Source organism: Scatophagus argus, chromosome 22 (genome assembly GCF_020382885.2).
Source record: "Scatophagus argus isolate fScaArg1 chromosome 22, fScaArg1.pri, whole genome shotgun sequence".
Lineage (NCBI taxonomy): Eukaryota > Metazoa > Chordata > Actinopteri > Scatophagidae > Scatophagus > Scatophagus argus.
The window spans coordinates 7,898,180-7,922,286 of NC_058514.1; the positions used below are offsets into that span (position 1 = coordinate 7,898,180).

Consider the following 24,107-nt stretch of genomic DNA (forward strand, 5'->3'; position numbering starts at 1 on the left):
CTGTTTTCAGTTTGTGCATTCATTACAAGACCACAAACAGTATATACCTGGAAGCGTCCGATGGTAGTGGTGGGCTTAGGAGAGGGGCAGGGGGAAGCAAAGGGAGAGGGGTGCTGGGACCCTCCAAAAGTCCTTTGGGGAAGTCCGTCGACAACATCCCCTCCTTGTCCTCCTCCTCCCGCCCTTAGAGGGGACAAGGAGCACTTGTGCAGTGTATTCTCTGGGCTGGAGAGGTTGGAGGAGGATGAGGAGGAAGAAGAAGACGAGGAGGTGGTGGAGGAAGATTCTGTGCATGCCGGCGGTTTGACAGGAGGTTCCTCAGTGGCCAGCAAGACCTAATCAGTGAGAAAAGGGGACAATTCAACAGAGAAATACAAAGTTACTGTTAGGTGTGATTTCTTCTTCAGCATTAAAAAAGAAGGACTTTTCCCTGATCTTTCCAATCATGAGCTGTATTACCTCTGTTCTTTTTATTTTGCAAAAATATAATCAAATCGCCTTCACAAGATATGGAGGTTTGTTTTGAGGTAGTGACCTGAAAGCTACCAATCTAGCGATATGACAAAAGTGTAAAACAAGTTTCAAGTTTCAAGTTTGAATAAAGATATGATGAAAAGTCCAGAAACTAAACTTCAATCAAGCTAACAAATCCAGGCAAAAGAGTGTTCACATCCTGAAACAAAAAGTTTACAATAGCCCTTTTCAGCTGGGAAATTTATAATGTGACTCTTAAACTCATGGCAAAGGAAATATGTAGTTAATCATGTGTGATCTGTAGCATAAAGAAAATCATACCTGAAATCTTCCCAGTTTAATTCCAGGACCATGAGAGGACACAGTTTCTTCCTCCAGAGAGAAGGGAACTGAACGACAGATGGTACAAATATTAAACAGGCACACTGATGTGGAGACAGTTACACAGATTAATAGATTTATTCGTATACATACTGTGTCCCGCTGAAGGTATGCCACTGTGAGAAGCCTGGGGTTAGCATGATGAGAAAATAAAATGGGTTAGTGTTGAGCAGTGTCATTGAATTAGAACAATACATACAGTGTGAGTTAACAAAATGATATGAAATCATGTGTGTGTTTACCTGTGCGTGTGTGCTGACAGGAACAGTCTCTGGGCTCAGTGCTCTCCTCAGCTGAGCATCCAAGTCCTCCAGAGGCTGCTGGGACTGGAAAGAAATCAGGACATTTTACTTAAAATTAAAATTTTTAAAGTTGAAATTTTAAGCTTTTTATTCTAAAACTCAACCAAACCAAAGTCATCTGCTGTGCCATCCCACACACAAGCACAGCTCAGGCAATGTAGAAGGCAGACAAAGTATTTTATTCTCCTGAGCATTTTAACTGCAATTAAAAAATAAATCATTAAAATCAAATCCCCTGCGTGAGCTTCGACTGGGGCAGGATTATCTTAATCAAACCGGACAAGTCTCGCCCATTAGAGTTATGTAAGGGACGAGAAGTGAATGTCGGCAACTTGGCAGGTCAGACTTTTCATAAAGGAGCTACAAGTCATATCTCACTATTCAGCAGTTAAATGGAAGGTCTATTTTTGGACGGCAGCATTAGTAGCCACAACAAAACAGTCTGGAAATTAGAGTGAGTTCAGTGTCTTCTCTGCCCTGAAGTCCTCAGCCTGTCTGCCAGCCTCTTATGTCTCTCTCTGTCCAACTGTCTCCTAACTACTTTCTTTAATCTTCTATCGTTATTCCCATAAACTACAAATAAAGTCACTTCTTTGTATCTATTTGATGTTACTTTCTTATGGATTCTGAGATGGATTTATGGTTAAATGTCTTTTTGCACAGCAGAAGCATGATTTACACACAAAAGACAGGACATGCAACTGTAATCATCAGCATTACAAGCTTGGTATTACAACATTATTGCGTTGCATTGGAAACACTGAAAATGAACAAAAAAAAACACCTGTATTATACAGGGTCCGGGGAAAGATGGCAGGAGTTCTGAAGAAGGAGAACTGGCCTAATCCCAGAGGCAGAGAGGTGATGAGAAAGGCACAGAGTGGGAGAAAAGAGAGAGAAGAGATTTGTAGAGGAGGTTTTAATAATGGTCTTCATTGTGGAGAATGTTAAAAGGAAATTACATGCTGGATGAGTTGTAAGGAAAATGAGTAGAAAAATCTTGGAACATCGACAGTTTCTAAAGATTAAATCATCTGTAATTTCTTACCCATTAAAAATAAGTTACCTGGGAAATTTCTCTAAAAAAAACAAAAAACAAAAAGTGGTCTGCTAGATGACCACAGAATTAATACAAGTGGTTTAAGTAGATCTAACGATAATAATAATTAAAAAAATAACAACAGTATTGCTCTCTGTAGCCAATCTGGATCACTCACCGGTGCCCTTGATAAGGGGGTTTTGGATGGAGTGGTCTGGCCAAAGGATGAAGCAGGGATCACTGTCGAAAATGAAAGTCCGTAAGCAACATTATTACAACACAGGTTGACTGACACAAGCACATTTGCAGAAACACACCTACATCTACCTACCAATCTGCGCAGGGGTGGAGATAGGTGTTCCGGGGCCCTGGATTGGAGCAGGTGACCCCAGCGCAAGGCTGGATGGGGGCTGAGGGGGATTGGCTGGCTGGCTGGAGCCAGGTGTTGTGACAGATGCACTGGAGATAGAGCAGGGGCCCAATGGGGACGAGGTACCTGCCACAGCTCCAGAGGAAGGGTCAGCAGCTAAGATATCTCCCTGGGTGGGTGGCACCCCTCCACCAAGGTCCATGAAGAGTGATCGCAGCTTCTTCTCCAGGGCTTGGATGTCATCAGGTTTGCCTTGGGACTCAGCGGACGCTTCACACCTGAGAACGATATCAGTGAATGTTCTGCAACTGGTACCCAGACCTAAAACGTAAAGTAAAGAGACTAAATGAAGAGATAGACTGTCTCACCTTGCATCACATTCCCCACAGTGTGTATGCGTCTGTCCGGGCAGGGCTGCTGTCTGCGGCTGGGAGTGGACCAAAGTTGGCTGGACTGAAGGAACACTGGTGGTCACTGGCTGGAGTCCCACAGTGGAGGGGGATGAGGAGGAGGAAGTGGAAGTCAGAGTGTGGTGGGAGGGAGCAGCAGGAGCGAGCTGGGGGCCTGGGATGGCAGTAGTGGGAATGACAGAGGAGGAGAGGGAAGGGGTGGAGGAGGTGGGAGAGACTGTCTGACGATCGGAGGAGACTTCACTGGTTGTAAGAGTCGAGGAGGGAGGGGAGGATACCAGGGGAGCAGTCTGGAGAGGAGGAGGGGAGGTGAACATTGTGCTGGGGATGCTGGCCGGTGTTAAAATGGAAGGTACTGAAGTAGCAATGACAGCCGAAACTGTCTGAGACTGAGGCTGGCTGAAAGCCTGGGGCTGAATTTGTGCTTGGCCCTGAACCTGCACCTGTCCCTGGGGTTGGGACACAGCCTGCATCCCCGGCTGTGAGAGTACCTGTGACTGAAGGATGGACTGATTCACCACAGTTGGAGGGGGAGAGGAGGAACAAGGAGGGCTGAGGCAGACAGCGGGAGAAGAGGAAGGGGTGGAGGAGGAGGAGGAAGGGGGAGGAAAAGAGGACTCCAAGACCTGCTCCTGTGTCTGGTTTAAATTGGAAGGGACAAGTCCAGCAGTAGGATCCACAGTGGGAGTGACCGTGCTGGCCTGTGAGGGGACAGAAGCTGCTGCAGACTGCAGAGGAGGATGGGTGGAGTGGATGGAAGCTGGGGCAGTACTGGGACCAGCATCAAACTGATTCTGGTTCTGTCGGAGCTCAGAGAAGGCTTGTTGTAAGTTGATCGCTCCAGCAGACTGGGACAATGCCAAGCCTGGGCCTGGAGTCTGAGCTGGAGCTGGAGAACCTGGTAATAAAAGAAAGACTGTTTTAATACTCTTTAGCCCATCTTGTTTGCTGTAAGATAGCTCTCAACCTAACAGCACCTGTTTTCACCGACTTGGAGATCTGTTTGCAAAGGTATGTGAGGTAGGTAAAAATATGCCACTTTGCGATTTTGAAGAAAATGAGGAACGTTTTAAACTACTGCTTTAGTTCTTCTTTTATAATCTGAGCTTTAACATTTGAACATCGTCTGAAACAAAATGTATTTTTGACGTATTTTGACAGAACAATGTTTTAAATTCCACAATATCTGACAGGAAATTGGATACAGCTATTTATATTCAAATGTCCCACCAGAAGGTCCCACAGTATCAATTTAGCTTTAATAAATGCCACTATGTGTTCGCATTTGGACAGAACATTTCCTCTAAAAGTATTCCAACTTAATCTGATAAGTGTGTGCAGTGTGGCAAAGTACACTGTCATTTGTGTCTGTTGAAAGAAAATACAGCTTTTTCTTTTTTTAACAACCTGATCTTATTGTAATGTTGTATTTTTCTTCTTATTATTATTGTGGAGTTGAACAGGGCAAGAAACATTATTGGACAAGTTGTAAACAAACCTCAGGTTGCACCATACTATTTGGGGAAAGGAAACAACTGAATTATTTGCTGACCTTTAAAGGTCTCTCTCACACACACATACACACATGCACAATCCAAACCTGTTTCAGCAGGAGGTGCAGGGGCAGGAGGAGAGGTGGGAAACATTTGCTCCTTCAGCCTGGCTTCAGGTACGGGACTGACGATGAACCTCCGACCTGCTGAATGGACCACTTGTGCTGTTGCATTGGGAGGTATGTCTGGAAAGAGACAAACAGCACTGTTATTTCTTGATCTCTTGGAGAACAGCATACTTTCATCGCCCTGTTGCCCCACGGGCAGTGAAACTGGTCTGTCTGCTGTTATTCTAAGGCTTTTTATTTTGTTGGTTTTTACCTTGCATGGGGACAGATATCGCAGGAATCTGCTGCTCCATGTCTCCTGCCATCTGTAGATCAACAAGACAATACATGCACATACGCTATGTAAAAGCAATAAGACTTTGATGAACGATCGAAGTATTTTAGCATTTTAAAAACCCACATCTCTCCAACCCCCCTGCCACCACCATGAAAAAAACATAAAGAAGAAGAAAAACATGAGAGTTGGGAAAGAAACAGCTGTATTTACTTGGCTGCTTGTGTCTCTCTCCAGACCCTTCTCATCAGCATTCTCTATCACCTCCCTGACCTGCTCGATGAACGACTCCCTCTCACTCTCCAGGATAAACTCACTCTGGACCTGGACACACACACACACACACACACACACACACACAGAGAGAGAGGGTGGTAAGATGTGTGAGGGTTTAAGTATAACGTGTATATATGTGATGGCCACAGAAGTGTAGTTTTGCTTCATGTGGGAGCCTGGTCACGAATCTCTCAATGAAAGCACAAGGACCAGAGGACAGCATTTGTGTGTACTTCAGTGATTTTTGATGACATACTCGCACTGGCACGTGAAGCACAGAGAGAGAGCGTGAATGAGTCAAGAGTGGTGGAGAAAATCAAACAGGTGGTGGTGTGTGTACCATGATCTGCGCAATCTCCTCAGGGTTGTCTCCATCCAGGTCAAACCTGAACGTCACCATCTTCCTGTTGTGCGTCTCCAGCTGACACTCTGCTACCCTGTCTCCTCGGTTGGAGATCTACACACACACACATCCAAGATAAACACCATGAGAAAGAAGCAGACAGAATGTAAACAGTTCATTATTTCGGTTAGATGTTCATCATTACTTTCATTGCATCTCACAGCTCTGAAATACTTAATAAATACTCACAGGGTTAGAGTATAAAAGACGATTTATTGTTTAATTATAACTTTAAAGGTTTTATTGGATGTGCAATTACATTGAGAACATTGAGTTTCGCCTTGGAGAGCTTCTCGTGGCGTGATCGACTTCGCACAGAACGCCTCTGATGTCTCTTGGTGGAGCGACCGTCATGGCGACCTCCTCCACCTTCATTGCCGTCGCTCAGACCTGACATCTCAGAGTGGCCACTGAGAGAAAATGAGGTAAATGGGAACTGAGTTTAAAACAGCATTTCCAAGAGTAAACGTGATCAAGAAAATTTCCTTTTTGTGGCTTCAGTTCAGTTATTACCTCTCTATAGATGAGAGAACTTGAGGTGGCTGTAGTTGAGACTGGGAGAGCTCTGAAGGCTGAGAGGCAGACTGAAACACACACATACAGGCACATCAAATAGCACATAGGCACACAACCAATACGACTGTTTTCTCAACCAAACACCAGAGAAAGGTTTTGGGGGAAAGAAAATACAAATACACACACAAAGTGTGACAAAATTAGGACAGTAAATTAACTAGACCGCAAAATCGTGATTTTAGAGTTACAACAACTCATTTAAATTGAATTATATACAACATTTTTGGGACAGAACACATCAGAACTGGGCTGAACTACAACTAAAACTAGAGCATGGAACAGCAAGAAAGCAAGGACTGCCACAAAACATAAAAGAATCTGGCTTGTCTTCATACAGTATCTCAAACAATACGTGCAACCCTGTCTCGTAATTAAAGGTTGATAAATGATCAACAAAATGGCTGGTGTGAGAACAGAGCTCAACTGAGAACGACTCCTGCATTTGGACCAAAAAGAAATCTGTGTACAGGGATTCAGCAATGTTATCAGACATCTATCTGTAGACTAGTAAAAACTGACCCTTGTAGTTATCACAGATGTTTTAAATCTTTCACTGACGTCACAAAAACAACCCAGGAAACCATTCCAGCAATTACTGCTCGATTGTGGGTTCATTAAAGCAAATCAGTGTTCATGTTCACTCAAACCAAGCCACAAAAACGTGTGCAGCATCAAACCGCTTATTCCACATAAATAAACAGTAAGGCAGAATATCATCAGCACAACATCATGCATGTGCTTCAATGAGATTACAGTCTTTATCGGCGACTGAAACTTAGACAGCAAACTAATACATGGCTGGGAAAAGTGGATGAGAAGACACCAGCTGATAACAAAAGTCAATCAGAACGCAGCTCTAACATTGCTGACTCTTACTGTGCAGGATATTGAGCCTCATGCAAGAAGCACTCGCATGAAAAGGTTTATCCTTCAGTAGCACAATGATATGACAGAATTTTCTCTCAGGCACAAACTAAATTCCCAAGCGGTACAGACCTGTTGTATAAGTCATGTACACATAGTCTGCCTTTCACCACAGCAGAAAAACAGTTGAAATTACATAATTATAATTATAATATAATAATAATAATAAATGATTATATTTAAATTAAAATCACAATAGCGCAAATCAAACACTACACCTAAATCAACAAAAATAAAATATACACCTAAAACTTGCTTCAACTATTTCCTCTTTTTTTTGCATCACAGTATGGAGCTTTGTCTCTTCTAATATCTCTCTGGAAACTGCTGAATTTTATTTCTTATGGCAGGACCTGAAGCTCTGCAGAATCGAATTCCTCTTTTTCACTCTTGGGTGACACGTTGGTGAATAAAAACTCTCCTGCACACAGAGCGGAACAGATGATGAAATCTCACACTACTCAAGAGCGTGAAACAAGCTATTTACGACAGGTATGTGCAGTTGAGAGATAACTCATATAAGCAAACCTGCCAGAAAAAAAAAAGTAATACGGCTTTAAGATAGGAATATGGAAACAGTCTTGCAAGAAGTTCATTATATAATATGCAGTCTAAAATGGCTTCCCTCCCAATTCTCATCTTCAAATAAACATCTTGAGACCAATATGCAGTTTCAGTTAAAATGAAAAAGGTCAAAATTTTGAATAACCACTGATGTAACTAAGGACAATTTAGCCAATTACTGTCCTTAAGTACAATTTTGAGGTACTTGTACTTCACGTGAGAATTACTGTATTAGGGTAATAATCAAGGAAAGTATACATTTTCTGCATTTTCTGCTCCTTTGTACATTTTTTTGGAACTTCAGCTACTAGTAACAGAGACATGGGGCTAAATCAGACCCAAACTAGGGAGTTTTAATACATTTTTTAATCAACCTTCTGATAATAAAAACGCCCACACTGATAACTGGAAAAATGCCATATATCCGAGCCAATAATCAGTCAGGCCTTGTCTCTTCAGATCGATTTCAAACAACAGCCTGTAGCATTTATCTTCTGGAAATGTGAGCACAGTGAATGCGGATGAGACATCCGCTTGGTGGGTTCAACTGTCCAGTACCTGGGGAGGGGTTTCCATGGGAGTATCAGGCGGGGCGGTGACTACACTGATGATTGGCACCACGGTAGCCAATGGCTGAGGCACAGGTGTGGGCACAGGAGTAGTAGGAGGAGGAGGAGGAGGAGGTGGAGGGGAAGCAATAGTAGGCATAGTAGGCACCACCCCAGCAGGGAGAGGCAGAGGAGAGGGAGGGGATGCCACGACCACTGTCGGTGTGGGCAGGGTCACCAAGGAAATGGTGGACGGACTTACACTGGGCTGAGAAGAGGAGGAAGGCCAGAAAAAGGAAGAGGCAGAACAGAAAAAAGATGGGAGAAAGAATAAAGCATATGAGGCAGGAGCAAAAGGGGAGAGAAGGGAGGCAGCAATGTCACAGGGAGGATAAGGAGGTAGATAAACGTTCATTTTTGACTTTAAGTCAAATAAGAACCTTAGCTTGCAAGTGTGGGTCTTTGTCACTGAAATCAATGACAAATCATGACACCAGAGCAAAGAGTCACACATAGTTACACACTGATGCACTGACCCTACTAACACATTCGACTGTGAGACCCTCAACAAACAACTTCCTGAGTAAAACATCTGGAGCATTGATCAAGCCTAGCAAACAACGAACTCTGTGACAGGACGAATGTGTAAAAACCACACACAACTCTAAGATCATGCAACCACGAACAAATAAGACCTCTACAGTACGGCTTTGCAGGGAGTGGAAGAGCAAGCAAATTCTTCGTACAACGCACAATTTCTTGCTTTGCAGATGACATGTCAATTTAAAGAACGCTACCCATCTATAAATACTCATGTGACAAGAATCTGAACAATATGAAGATTTCCTTTGTTACTTTAGTCCATCACATACTGGACAACACTACAAGTTTCTTCACTGCTCACGGATATATATTCATCTTTTACTGCAGCAAGTTCTGGTCCAGGAAATATTATCCATTTTCATTTCTTAAAAATGCGCTCATGCATTTACAACCCACACTTTTATTCAGATGGTCAGAAGGGGTGAACAAAGGTGAACTACAGGGCAATCAACATGAACAAAAAGCTATATACAAACAGCACAAAAACAAGAGGGATATCAAACAGATTCACCCAACAAATAAGCAAACAAACACGCACTTACACATCAGGACAGACAGACACAGGCCCCCACAAACAGCATATCCACATACAATGCTATATATAATGGTACCTGAGCCAGAGCTAACTGAGCAGCTTGGTACAGAAGATAAAGGTGTTCTATACTAGGAGAGGGACTGAGGTCACAAAACTAATCACACACAACAAACACCAGTGTATTTTTTTTTTTTTGCAAAAAACATAAATATATGATCAAACATACAAGCACATGAATAAACACACACATAAAAACAGACCCAGTGACGAGCACGAGCGGCATGCCAATGAGCCGGAAAATGGGAAGAAAAACACAAGAAACAAATTGAGCTGATGAAGAAAATGAGTTAACAGCAAGGAGAGAACCAATTCTAAGCAAGCAAAACATGCAATAATAGTACATGGACTTGGACATGGACCTTGAATATGAACTTAGAAAGCTTAAATAACTGCCTCAGAGTAAGTCGACTGGGTAAATAACTGAATTGAAAAGTCAAAGAACCATAACACATGGTTTGCAAAGATCAAAAATGTTCATAAGTACTACATTTATAAGCAGGTAGGTGTGAGTCTGTGTGTTGGTAAAGATGAAGGCAGACCTGTACAACAACCTTGAATAAAATTCAGCACCTACTGTATCTGTAAAGAACTAGTGTCAGTTTGTGTGCATGAGGAATGAGTTGATGAAGCATTGTGCTTTCAGTTAGTGATGCTACAGTACTTGCCACACACCTGTGCAGAGGCCTGAGGCAGAGACACATGTATGGGGCTCTGAACTGATGTGATGCTCTGACTGGATGAAACAACCTGGACACAGAGAGACAGAGAGGATAGTGGGAAAGAAAAGAAGAACACAGGAAGTTACTGAAAATATAAATCTAAACATTTAGGTCTAACATCTTTTTAGTTCCCAGTCACATCCTTCTTGTAACTGCCAGGATGAACTCAAATCCCAGTTATGAGAAAACAAATTTACATGAATCCTAGGCAGGAATTTATCTAATTAAATTCAGTTATATATAATCTCCTTAATTGTTAATTTGCTGGTTGGTTGTTAACCAATATGATCCTCCAGAATGATAGAAATATAAACTATGTAAAATACTGTAAAATACTGTAAAATACAAAAATACTGTCATAAAAGTGTGAAATGTAAACATAATATGAAGGTTGTGAATACAGCGACCATGTTGAGCATAATTATGAAGGAAATGGTCGTTTTGCTACATAAAATAATGAAACTTAGTCACACATTCCATCTTTTTTCTGACAAGAAGCATTTGATCTCTGATTAACATCCAATTTCATGCTCAATCAAATCAGTTTAGGGCTGCAATTAGTTCAGTGCAGCAGGTTGTGCTGGGGGCAAACACAGTTTTTCAGAAAGAGGGTGGTATCGCTGCAGGCACAGTGCCAACTCAGTGGGAATGGTTACCTCGAATCAAAGGGAACGGCTTCAAAGAGAAAGCCGACATATGAATTATTACCCAAAAAGCACAAAAATAGCGAGTTATTTTTGTATTTTATCTTTATGGGGTTTGACTATCAAGGGGATGTCGGATTTTAAGTGTGAAAAAAGTGATAAGATGTGATGAGGGTTTAAAAAAAAAAAAGCTTAGATAGATAAAAAAAATAAATAAATTTCAGGTTCCTTGAGTTGCCTTTCTCATTGTCTTACCTGCTGGGGAGTCCCAGGAGGAGCTGGCTGGGTGGTGGCAGGGACCAGAGGGGGTCCTGCAGAGGGCTGGGGGATGGGAGCCTGAACCTGCTGCTGAGAAAAAGATTTAGAAACAGACAGACAGACAGACAGATAGAAAGGTGGATAGAGAAGAAGAAATGTGATGTTGTAAGATGGAGGACAGAGGTGAGAAAAGGTTGGCAACATGGAGAGAGAAGAACAAGAAATGGTCAGAACATGTTTGTAGTGTGTGAACCAGAGAGTGTACATGTGTGCAAACGCAAGGTACTTCAGCAGGTCTCTAGCAGTCAGTTTTTTAGTCTAGATTTTCCTCTTGTGTATGCACACATGCACACAGACAACACAAACGCACATCTATCTATTAAGGCAACGGATAATATGCACACCAATAACTACTGTTCGCGTGTACACATATAACATATACACAGCTTGTAGTGTAGCAGATACAACAGTACAGGCACAGTACTGGGGTTAGGCAGGGTGTCAGTACAGGGGTTTTCTTAACATGCAGGTCAAATCCTAAGTGACTGGTAGTGATAATAAGCCAATGAAGCACAGAGAGTAAGCCTAAATACGGACACTCTACACTAAACAAAGACTAAACTGAATTACTGGACCTAAATTTGAAGATTTTCAAGTCACTGCCATTTCCCCCCAAAAAAACGCAACACAAGGCATCAAATTTTGATTTATCACATTAGCACCAAGGTACAAAAAACTGACTGTGATGGCCAAAAAGTCTACTATTGTTACTGATGGTGGTATTAAAGTAAAACCAAAAGTTTTATCACTTAAATCAAATCGAATCGATACTCTGAATGGAGGTATTTGATGTTTCTTCCTGACACCTATCCGCCTATCCTAAACCTCACCTCTAAGTCTTTTAAATCAATAAACAAAAACATGTGACGATGATGAGCCCTTGAAGAAAGTAAGATTAGTTTTAAGTGTTGCAGGTTGTCTTTCTATTTCCAGCCAAGTTAAACTTTTTTCATTTTTTGTTTTCCATCCTGGCATGTTTCTAGCTAGCATGAAGACAAACAGGTCTGTATCTGTCCTTCCTGATTCGTCAGCAGCACTACAGGATGACAAGAGGCAATACAGACAATTATGACCACTTCACTGACTGAACCCTTAGAAGGCTGTTAAGCAACTTTTTCTACTTGTCATGAAGCCCAGCCCTCATACAGTGGGGTGGCAGCTTACGCAAGTATGTTGCACCAGACACATCGGTACCTACCTTGTCCTAACATTGAAGTGAACAGAATAAAGAATTTCACAGCACAGATATCTAACAAACAAAATTTATAGAAAGATAGAGAACTTCAGATGAAACAGAGGAAATGACAGATAACAAAGGCTGAAAAAACAAGAAGAAAGACCAGTGATCATAAATGGTTCAAAGTGAACAACAAAAAATATAACGGTGACACTGATAATATCAGCATTCTAAGGGTCTACTGAATTTGAACTGTGACCTTTGAACCTTGTGAAGGAGGTTGATTTCCAGTCTGGGCAGGAAATGACAACACAATATGCTACGATAAAGAACTGACTGAAAGCCAGGATCTTTAGCAATTACAACACAGAACAACAGAAAGAATCTAAAATATACACATGAAAAAATCTATCTGCATGGTTACGTTGCTTAGTTTGTCTAAGCTCCCTTGGTTTTGTTGTATGTTTCTGCGTGTTTGTCTGTACAAATCAGCAAAGTCTCGGAGTTTTGTCGAACTTTGATGACGTTCTTGGATTCACAACATGCTAAATCCAATTTCCAGGTGTTCTTACCCATACAATGCTCACCATCAGGGGTGATTCATTATTAGTGATATCATTTTCAAGATCAAGGAACTTTGGATTTGTACAAGAAATATCATGAAGTATACCATACATATGGTATACCCCTACAAACACACATTTCTCATATACATTCATATATGAACATACAGACAAAATATTACTTACTGATATTGACAAATAAATCAAAAACACAACATAAAAGGAAGGGGGCTTAGACCGTACGCTTCTAAGCTTGTACACCAGAGTCTGTCTCAAGGACTAACTTCTGAATGCCACTTTTAAAATAATTATGAGTTGACTAAAAATGTTGAAATCCAGGGTTTCTGGTTTTGGTTTAAGTACTGGTGACAAGAATTTTTCTACAAATTCTTTCTACACACAAATATTATCAAGTAGTGAATAACGCAGGCATTCTAAAGGCAGACTATGAGACTCGCTCCGTAGTGCTGATATGCCTGGACGGGTTCAAAACCACAACCAAAGACTACATAATGACAAGTAAGCATCTGCTGGGGCTCCAGGGTTGGTAGGGTAAAAACAAAACAGGGATTGGTGTAAAAGCCTCTGGGTCAAATTACTCTTTTAAGTTAATTCAGCTGCTTTTTATAGAAGGATTCACTTCCCTAGATGGGTTACACTGTTTTCTATGCTTAATAATATCCGAAATTCTAAAATCACGAGAGGTTGACAATTTTCAGTCAAAGAAAAAGCTTAGAATATTATAATTTATCAACAACTGGTTGTGGATCTTGCTTTAAAAAAAAAAAAAAAAAAAAAAAAAAAAAAAAAAGCAACTTATTTCACCTAGTAATTGACCCAGAAGTGTAGGGGTGTTTTAAGGTCTAAACTCAGTACCAGAGTGGGGTTAGCGGCCTGCATGGCCAGCAGTGACTCATGGTATGTCATATCGGGTTGAGCTGGCACCACACCGCCATGCCGGGCCCAGGCACTCTGCATCAGAGTCTCAAGCTGAGTTGATGATGCTCCCCCAGGAGGCAGCTCAGTGGATGGGGTGGGAGGGAGAAAGCTCTGCATGGAAGGTGGATGTCCATGGGGATCTATAGGAAACACTCCGCCAGAGGAATCGTAGAGCACAGTGGAGGATGAGTGAGGGATAGACTGAGCAGCTGAAGAGTCAAATGGAGGGAGGAGAGGTGGGGGAGGAGGTGACTGGAACTCTCCAGCATCAGAGGAGGCCAAAGAGTCACTGGAAGGTTCTGGACTTCTGTCTTTTATGGTTAAACCTGTGTGGTGAAGTAGAAGATTTCCTGGAGGTAAGGGGAGCTCTGGACTGACGTATGTGTACAGTTCTTCAGTCACCGGCTGCAGACGGCTGTACGTGCCTGAACCACCCGATCCAGTTCCGGTGTTGTCCTCCAGAGGGAGGTCCATGGAGCTCCTCCGGGCCCGGAAAAGTCTGGATGCCAGTAAGCTTGGGTCTCCAGCAGCAGCTGCGGCAGCTGCAGCTAAATGAAACTCAAACACACTTCCAGTTGGTGGTGGGGTGTCAGCCATTACTGGAGGTGCAGAAATGGAGAAAGCAGAAGGGGAAGCATGCTGTGGTGGAGGATAGCATCCGTCAGATGATGAAGGAGGAACAGAGCCACCAGGGGGCGCACTCATAGGAGTGGGTGGAGGGACAGGGCTGTGTGCACTCATTCGTTGCATGATGTGTGGGTGCAAAAACCCTGGTTGAGGTGGAGGAACAGGATCAAAACCCAAACTAGCAGCAGCTGCTGCTGCTGCTGCTGCTGCTGCTTGCCGTTGCTGATGGAAACTCAAGTGGCCAAGCTGGTGTGCAGTCATTGGGTATCCCCCATATGCCATTGCTTCGTAATGGTCCAATAAGGCAGCTTGATTCAGACTTAATCTCCTCACTGCTTCCTCATGCTCTGCTCTCAAGTCTTTATAGCCATACATACTTGGGTCAGACTGTCCTGGGAGATGCAGGGGCTCCCCAACAAGTCTTTGAGCAGCTGCTGCAAAACTGGGTTTCACCATAAAGAGAGACGGGGTCTCAACTCCCTCCATCCCAGAAAAGGGATGCAGACTGCTCCCATAGCGAGTGTAGGCAGGCTGGAAGTGTCGGGTGTGAGCCTCCAGAATGGACGTGCTCTTGCGTCTCTGGGTGTTGTAGGCCTTAGGAGGCCCGGTGGGGGGAGGCGAGAAAGAAATAGGCCGCTCAGGGATGGAGGGGAACAAAATAGTAGTGGGGTCTGGGAGAGCTGAGAGGGGGATGCTCCCTCCTCCTCCTCCTGCTCCTCCTCCACTGTAGGGGTGCGGCATTGAATGCTGCTGCGACAGTGAGATACAATGGATTTAAGAATGAGACTCAGAGAATGAGAACCACAGCAAAGGCCCATATGAAATGGAGAAAATAGTTAAAGAGCATCATTTCAAGACAACCCCAAAAGAAAAAAGGACACATACAGTGAATATAATGATGAGGTGAAGTCAACAAGTAATGTAAAAATGCAAAGCTGCAGCAAAACAGGCAGACAGACCGAGTGACAGACTGGTACAGCACAAAGACTGGCAGACAACCAAGATAATCAAAGTGGGAGAAACAGTGAGAACTCACAGACAGATCTGTAGTGGGGTAGTAAATAAAAAGGGAAGCAAGGCCAAATATAGGATCTATGCTCAGTAATATCCTAAGGCATCTGCACTCAGAAAAACTACCTTTGATTATAGGACCTTTCTTTGCAAAATGCTGACCCACTAACTGAGTAGGAGGAACCTGCAACTTCAAATTAGGATATGAAGAAAAAGTGTGGTTGCAGCCAATTTTTAGGGAGCAAGAAGACTGAATTATGATGGGAACGGGCTTGGTACTTACCACATTGTCTTTACTTGTGAAGTGAAAATGTTGAAAAGAAAGTCAAACATAAACTACCTTATCTGCATTCCATTCTCCATCTTTCATTCTCCTCATTTCCTGTCATCCATCTATTGCAATACCTTAAAAACACTTTAGCAATTTTGACTGTCAAAATAGCATTTTTTCTGATGGCAGATGCACACAATATTAAAATTTCATAGAGCAAAGGTAAAGCTCAGTCTGTACTGAATGTACGCACATGGTGGTCTAAGAGAGCGGGAGAAAGAGAGGGTTGACAGAGGTGGATGGGTAGAATGACGGACTCACAGCAGGGTCTGAAAGCAAACTAGGTTTGAACACTGACGTCATACTAATCTACTCAAGATAAATGTGCAACTTAAGATGCGTTAAATTTAGAATATTTCACAATTAGATTTCAAGCCACCATTCAGTACTGGCTCAGCCCATAAACTTTTAACTCTTTGATACATGGTTAGCTCAGCTTTCACTCCAGAAGATTTTATCAATATTGTAACTATGAAGGGGACAGATACTGTTTACATATCAACATTCATCAGAGGAGGCTGGAAGGCTGCTGTGGCACAAAACCACTTCAAGAGTCTTTCTCAAGTGTTTGTCTCATCTTGCGCTTTCAATCAACGAGCAAATTAATTTAATTTCCTGTTGCTGTTTACGCGTTTCTCGTTTGGTATGACATGGTACAAAGCTGTCCAAAGCTGTGACAAAAACTGTGCTACGTTATAAGTTAGACTAAGTAAGACTGTCTCATTAACAATCCTTTCATTCACGGTGTCATCCAGCAGAACAAATTAGTGGAATCTGTACACAAAAAAACATGTTTTACTAGTTTTATCTAATTTCAGACACCTGTGTAGCCCATATCCTTCATCTCTCTGTCTCTCTCTTTCTCTCTGGCTCTTACCACCACTGTGGTCCCTGGGGATTAGGACTGTGAACCTACAGAGGAGGAGAACAGGGCAGGTAGGCTGGCCCTCCGCTGCCTGGCCCTGGGCAGAGAGGAAGCAGAGTGTAGGGGCAGGACTGTCTCCAGGGCCTTGGAGAGACGCCCAGCAAACGTGTCTCTCTCTGCTGCAAGAACCATGCAGGGGTCGGTGAAGGAGGATGAGGAGGACAGGTCTGGAGGAGGGGTGGAGGGCTGACTTGGAGGAACAGTCAGGGGAGGAGGAGCATGGGAAAAGGAGTAGGAGGAGGGGGGAACGCAAACAGACATGCTACGACTTCGACGACGATGCAGCACAGGCTGTGGGCCAGGGAGGGGAGATGGAAGAAGGTGGGACCAACATGAAAAACAAACACAAAGAAATTTGACAACACAAAACAAAAATGGCAATGAAACACGACAAAGGACACGTATGACAATTTAAGAGATTAAGTGAAGAATACATAAAACAAAATCAATTATATGACGAAAAAAAAAATCCAAATTAATAGTGACAGTAAGTCAGCTTTACAATCATATTTAATGTTACTTTAATAATGTTAACTTAATAAACAAGCAAAATTACAGCTTCTAAATTATTAAAGGTATTAAAAGAGCATCGGTTCCAACGGCAACATTACTTAATAGAGTGAAATCTTTCGTATAACAACAATAGGACAATAACAGAGGAATAAAAATAAACTTGTGAGCAAATTCAGTAAAGACAAATGAGAGAGGCTCAAACAGACTGATGACACAAGAAAAGGAAAAAAAAGTAAAGTCAACTTAAAACAAAAAATAAATAAATAAACACAATATTGAATAAAAGAAGAGAATAGAGAATCATTCAAGATGTTATATAAAACTGTCTTCCAGTCGCTTTGTCTGAGTCTGCTGAAAGAGGCCTAAAAATAAGCCAAAACCATCATTAAATTATTCAGTAAATCAGCCTACAAACTGAAACATCATCCAGTTGGACGACAAATCAGTCAGTGTGGGTACTGATAAACTGAAAGTCAACATTTACAGCCAAAATGTCAGCAGATGGAAAAGTCTAGGGTGGGAAACTAAATGAGAATGCTTGCCCATCCACTAGTAAGTACTCCAAAGTGCCCTTGAGAAAGGAATTCGTCTCATTTGCAGTCATAAGGCTGTTGAAATGTCAACAATCATCCATCCATCCATTTTCTATACCGCTTATCCCTCAGGGTCGCGGGGGAGCTGGAGCCTATCCCAGCTGACTACGGGCGAGAGGCGGGGTACACCCTGGACTGGTCGCCAGTCAATCGCAGGGCCAACACACAAAGACAGACAACCACACACTCTCACACTCACACCTAGGGGCAATTTAGAGTAGTCAATTAACCTAATGTGCATGTTTTTGGTATTGTGGGAGGAAGCCGGAGTACCCGGAGAAAACCCACGCAGGCACAGGGAGAACATGCAAACTCCACATAGAAGGGCCCAGACCGGGATTCGAACCTGGAACCCTCTTGCTATGAGGCGACAGTGCTAACCACTGCACCACCGTGCCGCCCATGTCAACAATCAAGGATAGTAAAACAGAAAGCATGTCCAGAAAACATTTCCTGAGTGAGTGAGGGAAGGTAAATAAAAATCATGGGCCACAAGAGAGAATCAGGAACTGCTCAGTCAATAGCTATGAAGATATATGAGATGTATTTATATATGCATTATAAAAAAAAACCCCTTGATCTCGCTTACCAGGTGGATAATTACACCAGACCAAAACTGTCCCAACAAACTCGACATTCTTTCCTGAGTATCATACGGCATGGAAAAAGTATGGGGACGATTTGATGGGTTTCCAAGCAATAATGGCCAACTATCAACTATGAAAACAAATAAATATACAACGTAAGAACTGCAACAAAAGAACAGTAACAACAGAACTAAATCAGTCAGCATTATAAATAAAAAATGGATTTCAACATAAATAATGAGGATTGAGGGAAGGAGAAAGAAAAGAAAAACCGGCATATAAAATGATTCATGACATCTGGTAGACTGATGAGAGAGTGACTTATAGACTTCTTAGATGAAATACAACAAATGACTGATAAACATATATCAGATTGTGTTATTACTTCACTGACTGTCTAAGTCAAGTAGACACCTTCTGAAACTAATCTTCATCAGGTCGGAGTTGATCACGTCCCAAATGAAAACAACAGGCTTCAAACTCAGTTCAAAAACATGCCTGCAGTTCTAAACCTACTCACACTCTCACAACACAACGCGGTGCTCACTTCAAACTGACGAGTCGTGTTCAGCACACCTGTGAGCACAACACCGCTCACAGACGTGTTAAACGTGACCTCGCCTTCCTAAGTGCAAGTGAAACCCACATGCATGCGCAGTTTGGATGACATCACCACTCACCATTGGCTGCGGCGGCTGGGTGTAGCCTGGGTGCTGTTGCTGCTGCTGCTGCTGCTGGGTAGCAGAGGGGGCAGAGGGGTAGGGGGTTTGGGGCTGGGAGGGGGGATGGGTGGAGGGAGGGCAGCTGTACGACATGGTCAGCTGACCAAGGTAGGGGGAGTCCGAGGAGAGAACTGAGGAGCACTGGCCGCTGTCCAAACCTCCTTCAGCTGAGAGGGAGAGAGACGGAAAGAAAGAGGAAGGTAACCTTTCATCCTGTCTCTCCTTATTCAGGCTAATAAAGTCCATCTTAAAGTAATGACTTGAACAGAAGCTCACAATCGAGTAATTATTTACAAAAGCAAACATCAAACTCTCCTGCTGGTTTGAAAAACTGCATCAACCACAGGGGAGCATACGTTGTTTATAAAGCACATAACATCTTCAATGGAATACAATTAGAGGAAGGAAGAATTAATGGTTCCAGTGTGTTTTCAGATTACAACAGGATGACTGTAAACGGTGGGACACTTTTTAAAGATAATGCAACAATGGCTGCCTCTCATTTACAGGAACACAGTGACAATAAGATACCGAAAAACCCTCGTGGCTCATCATGATGATGATGAGGATGATGAGGATGTTTGTTAGATGCACGCAGGAATGTGTGTTCAGTGATGGATAAGCCGGAACAAAGTTGTGAACATTATATAATCTGAAATCATAATAAATAGAAGTAGTGTTTTTCTTTTAATCAAGCATAAAATACTATGGTAATAATCTAAAGCATGTAAAAACAGATTTTTGTAAATGATGTCCTTGGTGTTAATAAATGTACATGGACTCTAACAGGCTAAAATACATAAAGAAACTTGTGCAGGAGCTCTCCACAATATTGACCGCATCTGCCATTTGTAGTTTGTCTTACATGTGTGTGAGATGCCGGTCTGATGATAGTGAAGCTGCTGTTGTTCCACTTCAGTCTCCTCTGCCTCTGGCTGCAGGCAAATAAACAGAAAGTTAGAAAGTTAGAAGAAACAGAAAACCTCACATTTTTATGCTAGACAAGTTGGTCCACATTGGAATACAAAATTCTACAGCCGTAACAGAAACGTCTTGTGTGATAGATGAGCAGTGCCACATCATCTGCAATGTTTGTTTTCCCACAAACACAACAAACTTAAAAAACATCCTTATTAACTCCGGATCAATGTTACAAGTATACTAATACAGTCATTTACTGGCAAATTAGCTACTTTTTTGATCTTGCAAGCATTAAACTGTGCCAGCCAGCTTGCAAACCTGTGCATGTGAAGGTTTGAGGGTCTCCTGGTGCTGCTGCTGCTGCAGCTGTTGTTCAGTCTCCAGTTTTCTCTTTTCCTGTTCCTCCCGTACCAGCTGCCTCTGTTCTCTCTTCCTCCGGATCAGAGACACGCGGTCTTTGATAGCCTTGGCCATGGTCTTATGGTCACCCTCGGCGACATATCCAGACTCAACCTGAAGAATTAGGGAAGGTCACACAGAAAACCTTCTTAGCAAACTCCATCCATTTTATATGTCATTTTATACATCAATCTCTCCTTGTCTTCTTCTGTCTTTTTTACCTTGTAGTTCCTTCTATCCATTATCCTTTCCTTCTCTTGTCTAAACCCATCACATCCTCCCACTACACCTACCACCACCTGGCATTACAGTACATACCATTTCCTGGGCCACATCTTCAGGCACGTCCTTGTTCAGGTCAAAGGAGAACTCGATGGCTTCGTTGTCTTTGTATTTGCCTGCAAAACAAGTTACAAATGGCCGGTCAGGCAGCTGCCTGGCTGCTTTCTTGGGTGAAACTAAAATCTATGATGCAAATATAATGCTTATGGTTAATCATCAAAAACAAGTGCTTTGTTTTTTCAACAGTTAAATGGTGGATTTTTCCCCAAATGGGGCTAAGACCAAAAAGTACACCCATTACAATTAATTCCATATATAAAAGCTTTCAATTAGATGGGAAAAATATAAAGATTCCTTGCCTTTGAGCTTCTTGACATCTTCTATCCTGAGCCAGAGCTTGATGGCAATCATTTCCCCATCATCCTCTTCTGCCAGTTCAACCCTGACCCCCGTGTCCTCCTGGAAGAACGCATGGTTCAAAAGGATCTTTATAGCATACCTGGAGGAACAAGAGACAAATTAGGTATGTCATAGAGAATTTACTTCTTTATACTACTTGATACCAGTATGTTCAAGACCAGCCTTGTAACAAGTTCCCATGGAGGGAGCATGTGAAGAAAAACACTGCAAGTGCAAGAGAGGGAGAAAAGTTTAGCTTTGGTCAAGTTTCTAAAGCAGTAGAGGGTAAAGTGAATGTTCTAGCACAGGAGGGGCAGAGACAGAGAGAACAGTGGACTTCTTATTTCTGAACAAGGAGCAGTGAATCAGAACCAGATGACACAAAGTCACACAGGCTGTAGTGGTGATAATGTGGTGATTTAACAAAGAGATTAAATATAAAAGTTCTCACAAAGAGTCTGTATAACATTCAATAAAGGCTATCACTAAACATAAACGATTAAGGCTTTGTTTGTGTGCGCCTCACCTCTCATCCTTGTTCGTTCTGATGCAGCCCTCGATAATTTCCTTCACCTCAGGAATGGCTACCTTGTCAAAACTGCCAGGCTTCACTCCCTGCACACAGAGAGAGCAGAACGCAGTGAAGAAAAGGTACCATTTAGAGAAAGAGACACACACACACACACACACACACACCACACACACAAGGGTGGGTAAACTTGCTGGAGCTTGGAAAAGAACTGAAACACACGTTTTTCTCACTAATGCATGAAGAGATTTACCCAGGTTTCCATCTTTTAATGAACATGCAAACATATTGTATAAACATGTGCTGGTTTTGTTTTGCCTCTGTATTCAATGGACAATAAAATTATTCTTCAGAAAGGGAAAAGGAGACAACCGGACAAGTGAAATAAGTTAATAGTCTGAAAGAGAAAACAAAATGACTTAACTGCCAAATCCTTATTATATGGGATTAACTGATACTAATGGAACTAAACTGAATTATATTTATGACACACCCATTCTGTAATTCAAATTGAGCCAGCAAACAGCATTTCACGGTTATATTATGGTTCAACATCTGACAGAAAGAAGTCCTACTTTAATACAGACTGTCGATGGTTGACTCTCACAGGAACACAGATATTCGCTCAGGAATAAAAAACTGAATCATAGCAGTTCAAAGCCAATTAAGACAACTAGAGCCCATTTTGATGGATAACACTTATAAAAGTCATCAGCGAGGACCCATTCTGAAACATGGCATTATGAAACTGCACCTCTGAGGCCTAATATTAAGAAATGGCAACACTATTTGCAGCAGAAAAACCAGCAACTGGGGAGAAAAAAATCAAACATTTAAAAGATAAAACATGATGCAGCATGAGAAGATTTTGAAACTTAAGTAAAATGGTCATGGTATTTGTTTGCACTTATAAGTAACTCAAAAAGGAACCGCTAAAAGCCCATCATTCAGAAGCTGAACACTGAACAGAAGTTTAGCAGCACAGTTCGCCAGAAGGCATCCTAATGACCAGCCCATTCACCAAACACTGCCAGTGGAGGAACAAAGAGAGACTGAAGCAAAGACAAGAAACAACCAGGCTGAAGCAACATTTTTAACAAAAAGGTACAAAATGAAGTGAAAATATTACACCCTATGGCAGATGCAGTACAGTTTAATTAATGAAATGCAAATACAAAGGCACAGACTAACTTAGAAGCAACATAAATAAAAACCCTGCACAACACTTGAGTTTATAAAAAGAAAAGCACGAGAAAGAAGAGGTTTAACATCAATCAACTTACCTTGAAGCACTAAGACAAGTAGACTACAGACCTATTTGACTGACAGATGTCTTGGGAATGGTTGTGGATAACTTACAGACAGAAAAACTTAATCTCAACCTGTTTGTACCAGCAAACCGTCACCTCCCTCTGCTCTTTTCCTCCAGTCTTGTCTTCCCTTCCTCTTTTCTCTCCTACTCTCCTGCAACCCCCCCCCCCCCCCCCCCTGTCTCTCTCTCTCACACACACACACACACAAGATTCCAGGGCCAAACAAAGTTAGCACTGATGGAGTAAGTAATGGTATTAAGTTTGACAGAAGAACCCGAACCTTGATTTTCAGTCTAACAAGGCTGATTGGAAGTGAGGAATGTTCCAGGAGCTGCTGTGCATCAACACTGTACACCAAGGTATCATAAGATGAGGTATAATGCATATTCTGGGTGATAATGTGAGATACCAGTACAGAGATGATGACCAAGTTGGAAAATATCTAAAAACAGACAAAAGAAAGAAAGAAAGAAAGAAAAAAGCAAAGCAAAAGTGACTTGCAAACTTCCTGAAAGGGGCATCCTGTTAGTGACCTGTCAGAGTTACCGGTAACTGTCGCAATGAGCTGCTAAAGAACAAATAATTTTGGTTCTGTGTTATTGTTAAATGTTCTTCTCTAAAGTTAAATTTTAAACACAAACCTCAGGGGTTAGCTGAGGTTTCTAACTTTGTGACAAAAGGAGAAAGCTGTAAGGATGGATTAGGCAGTGAAATGAAAGGAAACAGGTGACTCAGGAACCCTGGGGCTTGTCACAAGGTTGTGTGTTTGACAGTAACAAAGACAGACAAGTAAAGTTGGTTGTTTGACTATACGTTTTGCCCGCTGAATAAAATCTGAGAGGCATAACGCAATTACACTTTGAGCGTATGAGATTACTGCGATCAAGTCAAACACATACACACCAACAACAGCTGGGAACCCCAGCTGAGGTCACGACGACAATCAAATTTGGTTCGATCAAAATGGGAATTTGATTTCAGTTTGGTGTGTGTCAGAGGAGGGAAAGGAAAGGGATGGACAAGGGAGAGAGACGGTGGGCCAGACAGACACATGGATTGAAATCTATTGTCTGAAGTTATTCGGCTCACGAAGCTCCTTAAATTAGATGGAGACATTCAGAGACAGAACGGTGGCCGAAAACAGAGAGACAGACAGGCTGACAGACAGAGGACTGGTTCTTTAGAGGTAATCTCAATCCAAAATACTTCTGAATACAATCTGAATTTGCCTGTCA

At 42.2% G+C, this 24,107-nt stretch overlaps 1 protein-coding gene across 1 annotated transcript in view; it reads right to left on the reverse strand.

Moving 5' to 3' along the window:
• Window positions 1–24,107, reverse strand: part of LOC124053370 (serine/threonine-protein kinase WNK1-like) — an 85,112-nt gene that overhangs the window by 14,003 nt on the left and 47,002 nt on the right. Inside the window, exons 6-30 of the mRNA XM_046378459.1 lie at window positions 21,557–21,645; window positions 20,991–21,130; window positions 20,668–20,747; window positions 20,269–20,463; window positions 19,895–19,964; window positions 18,988–19,196; window positions 16,606–16,905; window positions 13,658–15,097; window positions 10,979–11,071; window positions 10,033–10,107; window positions 8,173–8,430; window positions 6,064–6,134; window positions 5,810–5,960; window positions 5,488–5,604; window positions 5,085–5,195; window positions 4,851–4,902; window positions 4,577–4,714; window positions 2,935–3,874; window positions 2,528–2,844; window positions 2,375–2,436; window positions 1,942–1,998; window positions 1,098–1,181; window positions 949–982; window positions 796–863; window positions 48–335 (exon numbers count right to left, since the gene is read on the reverse strand). Of these exons, the coding sequence (XP_046234415.1) occupies window positions 48–335; window positions 796–863; window positions 949–982; window positions 1,098–1,181; window positions 1,942–1,998; window positions 2,375–2,436; window positions 2,528–2,844; window positions 2,935–3,874; window positions 4,577–4,714; window positions 4,851–4,902; window positions 5,085–5,195; window positions 5,488–5,604; window positions 5,810–5,960; window positions 6,064–6,134; window positions 8,173–8,430; window positions 10,033–10,107; window positions 10,979–11,071; window positions 13,658–15,097; window positions 16,606–16,905; window positions 18,988–19,196; window positions 19,895–19,964; window positions 20,269–20,463; window positions 20,668–20,747; window positions 20,991–21,130; window positions 21,557–21,645 (5,439 nt within the window). The remainder of the gene's footprint in view (window positions 1–47; window positions 336–795; window positions 864–948; window positions 983–1,097; window positions 1,182–1,941; window positions 1,999–2,374; window positions 2,437–2,527; window positions 2,845–2,934; window positions 3,875–4,576; window positions 4,715–4,850; window positions 4,903–5,084; window positions 5,196–5,487; window positions 5,605–5,809; window positions 5,961–6,063; window positions 6,135–8,172; window positions 8,431–10,032; window positions 10,108–10,978; window positions 11,072–13,657; window positions 15,098–16,605; window positions 16,906–18,987; window positions 19,197–19,894; window positions 19,965–20,268; window positions 20,464–20,667; window positions 20,748–20,990; window positions 21,131–21,556; window positions 21,646–24,107) is intronic.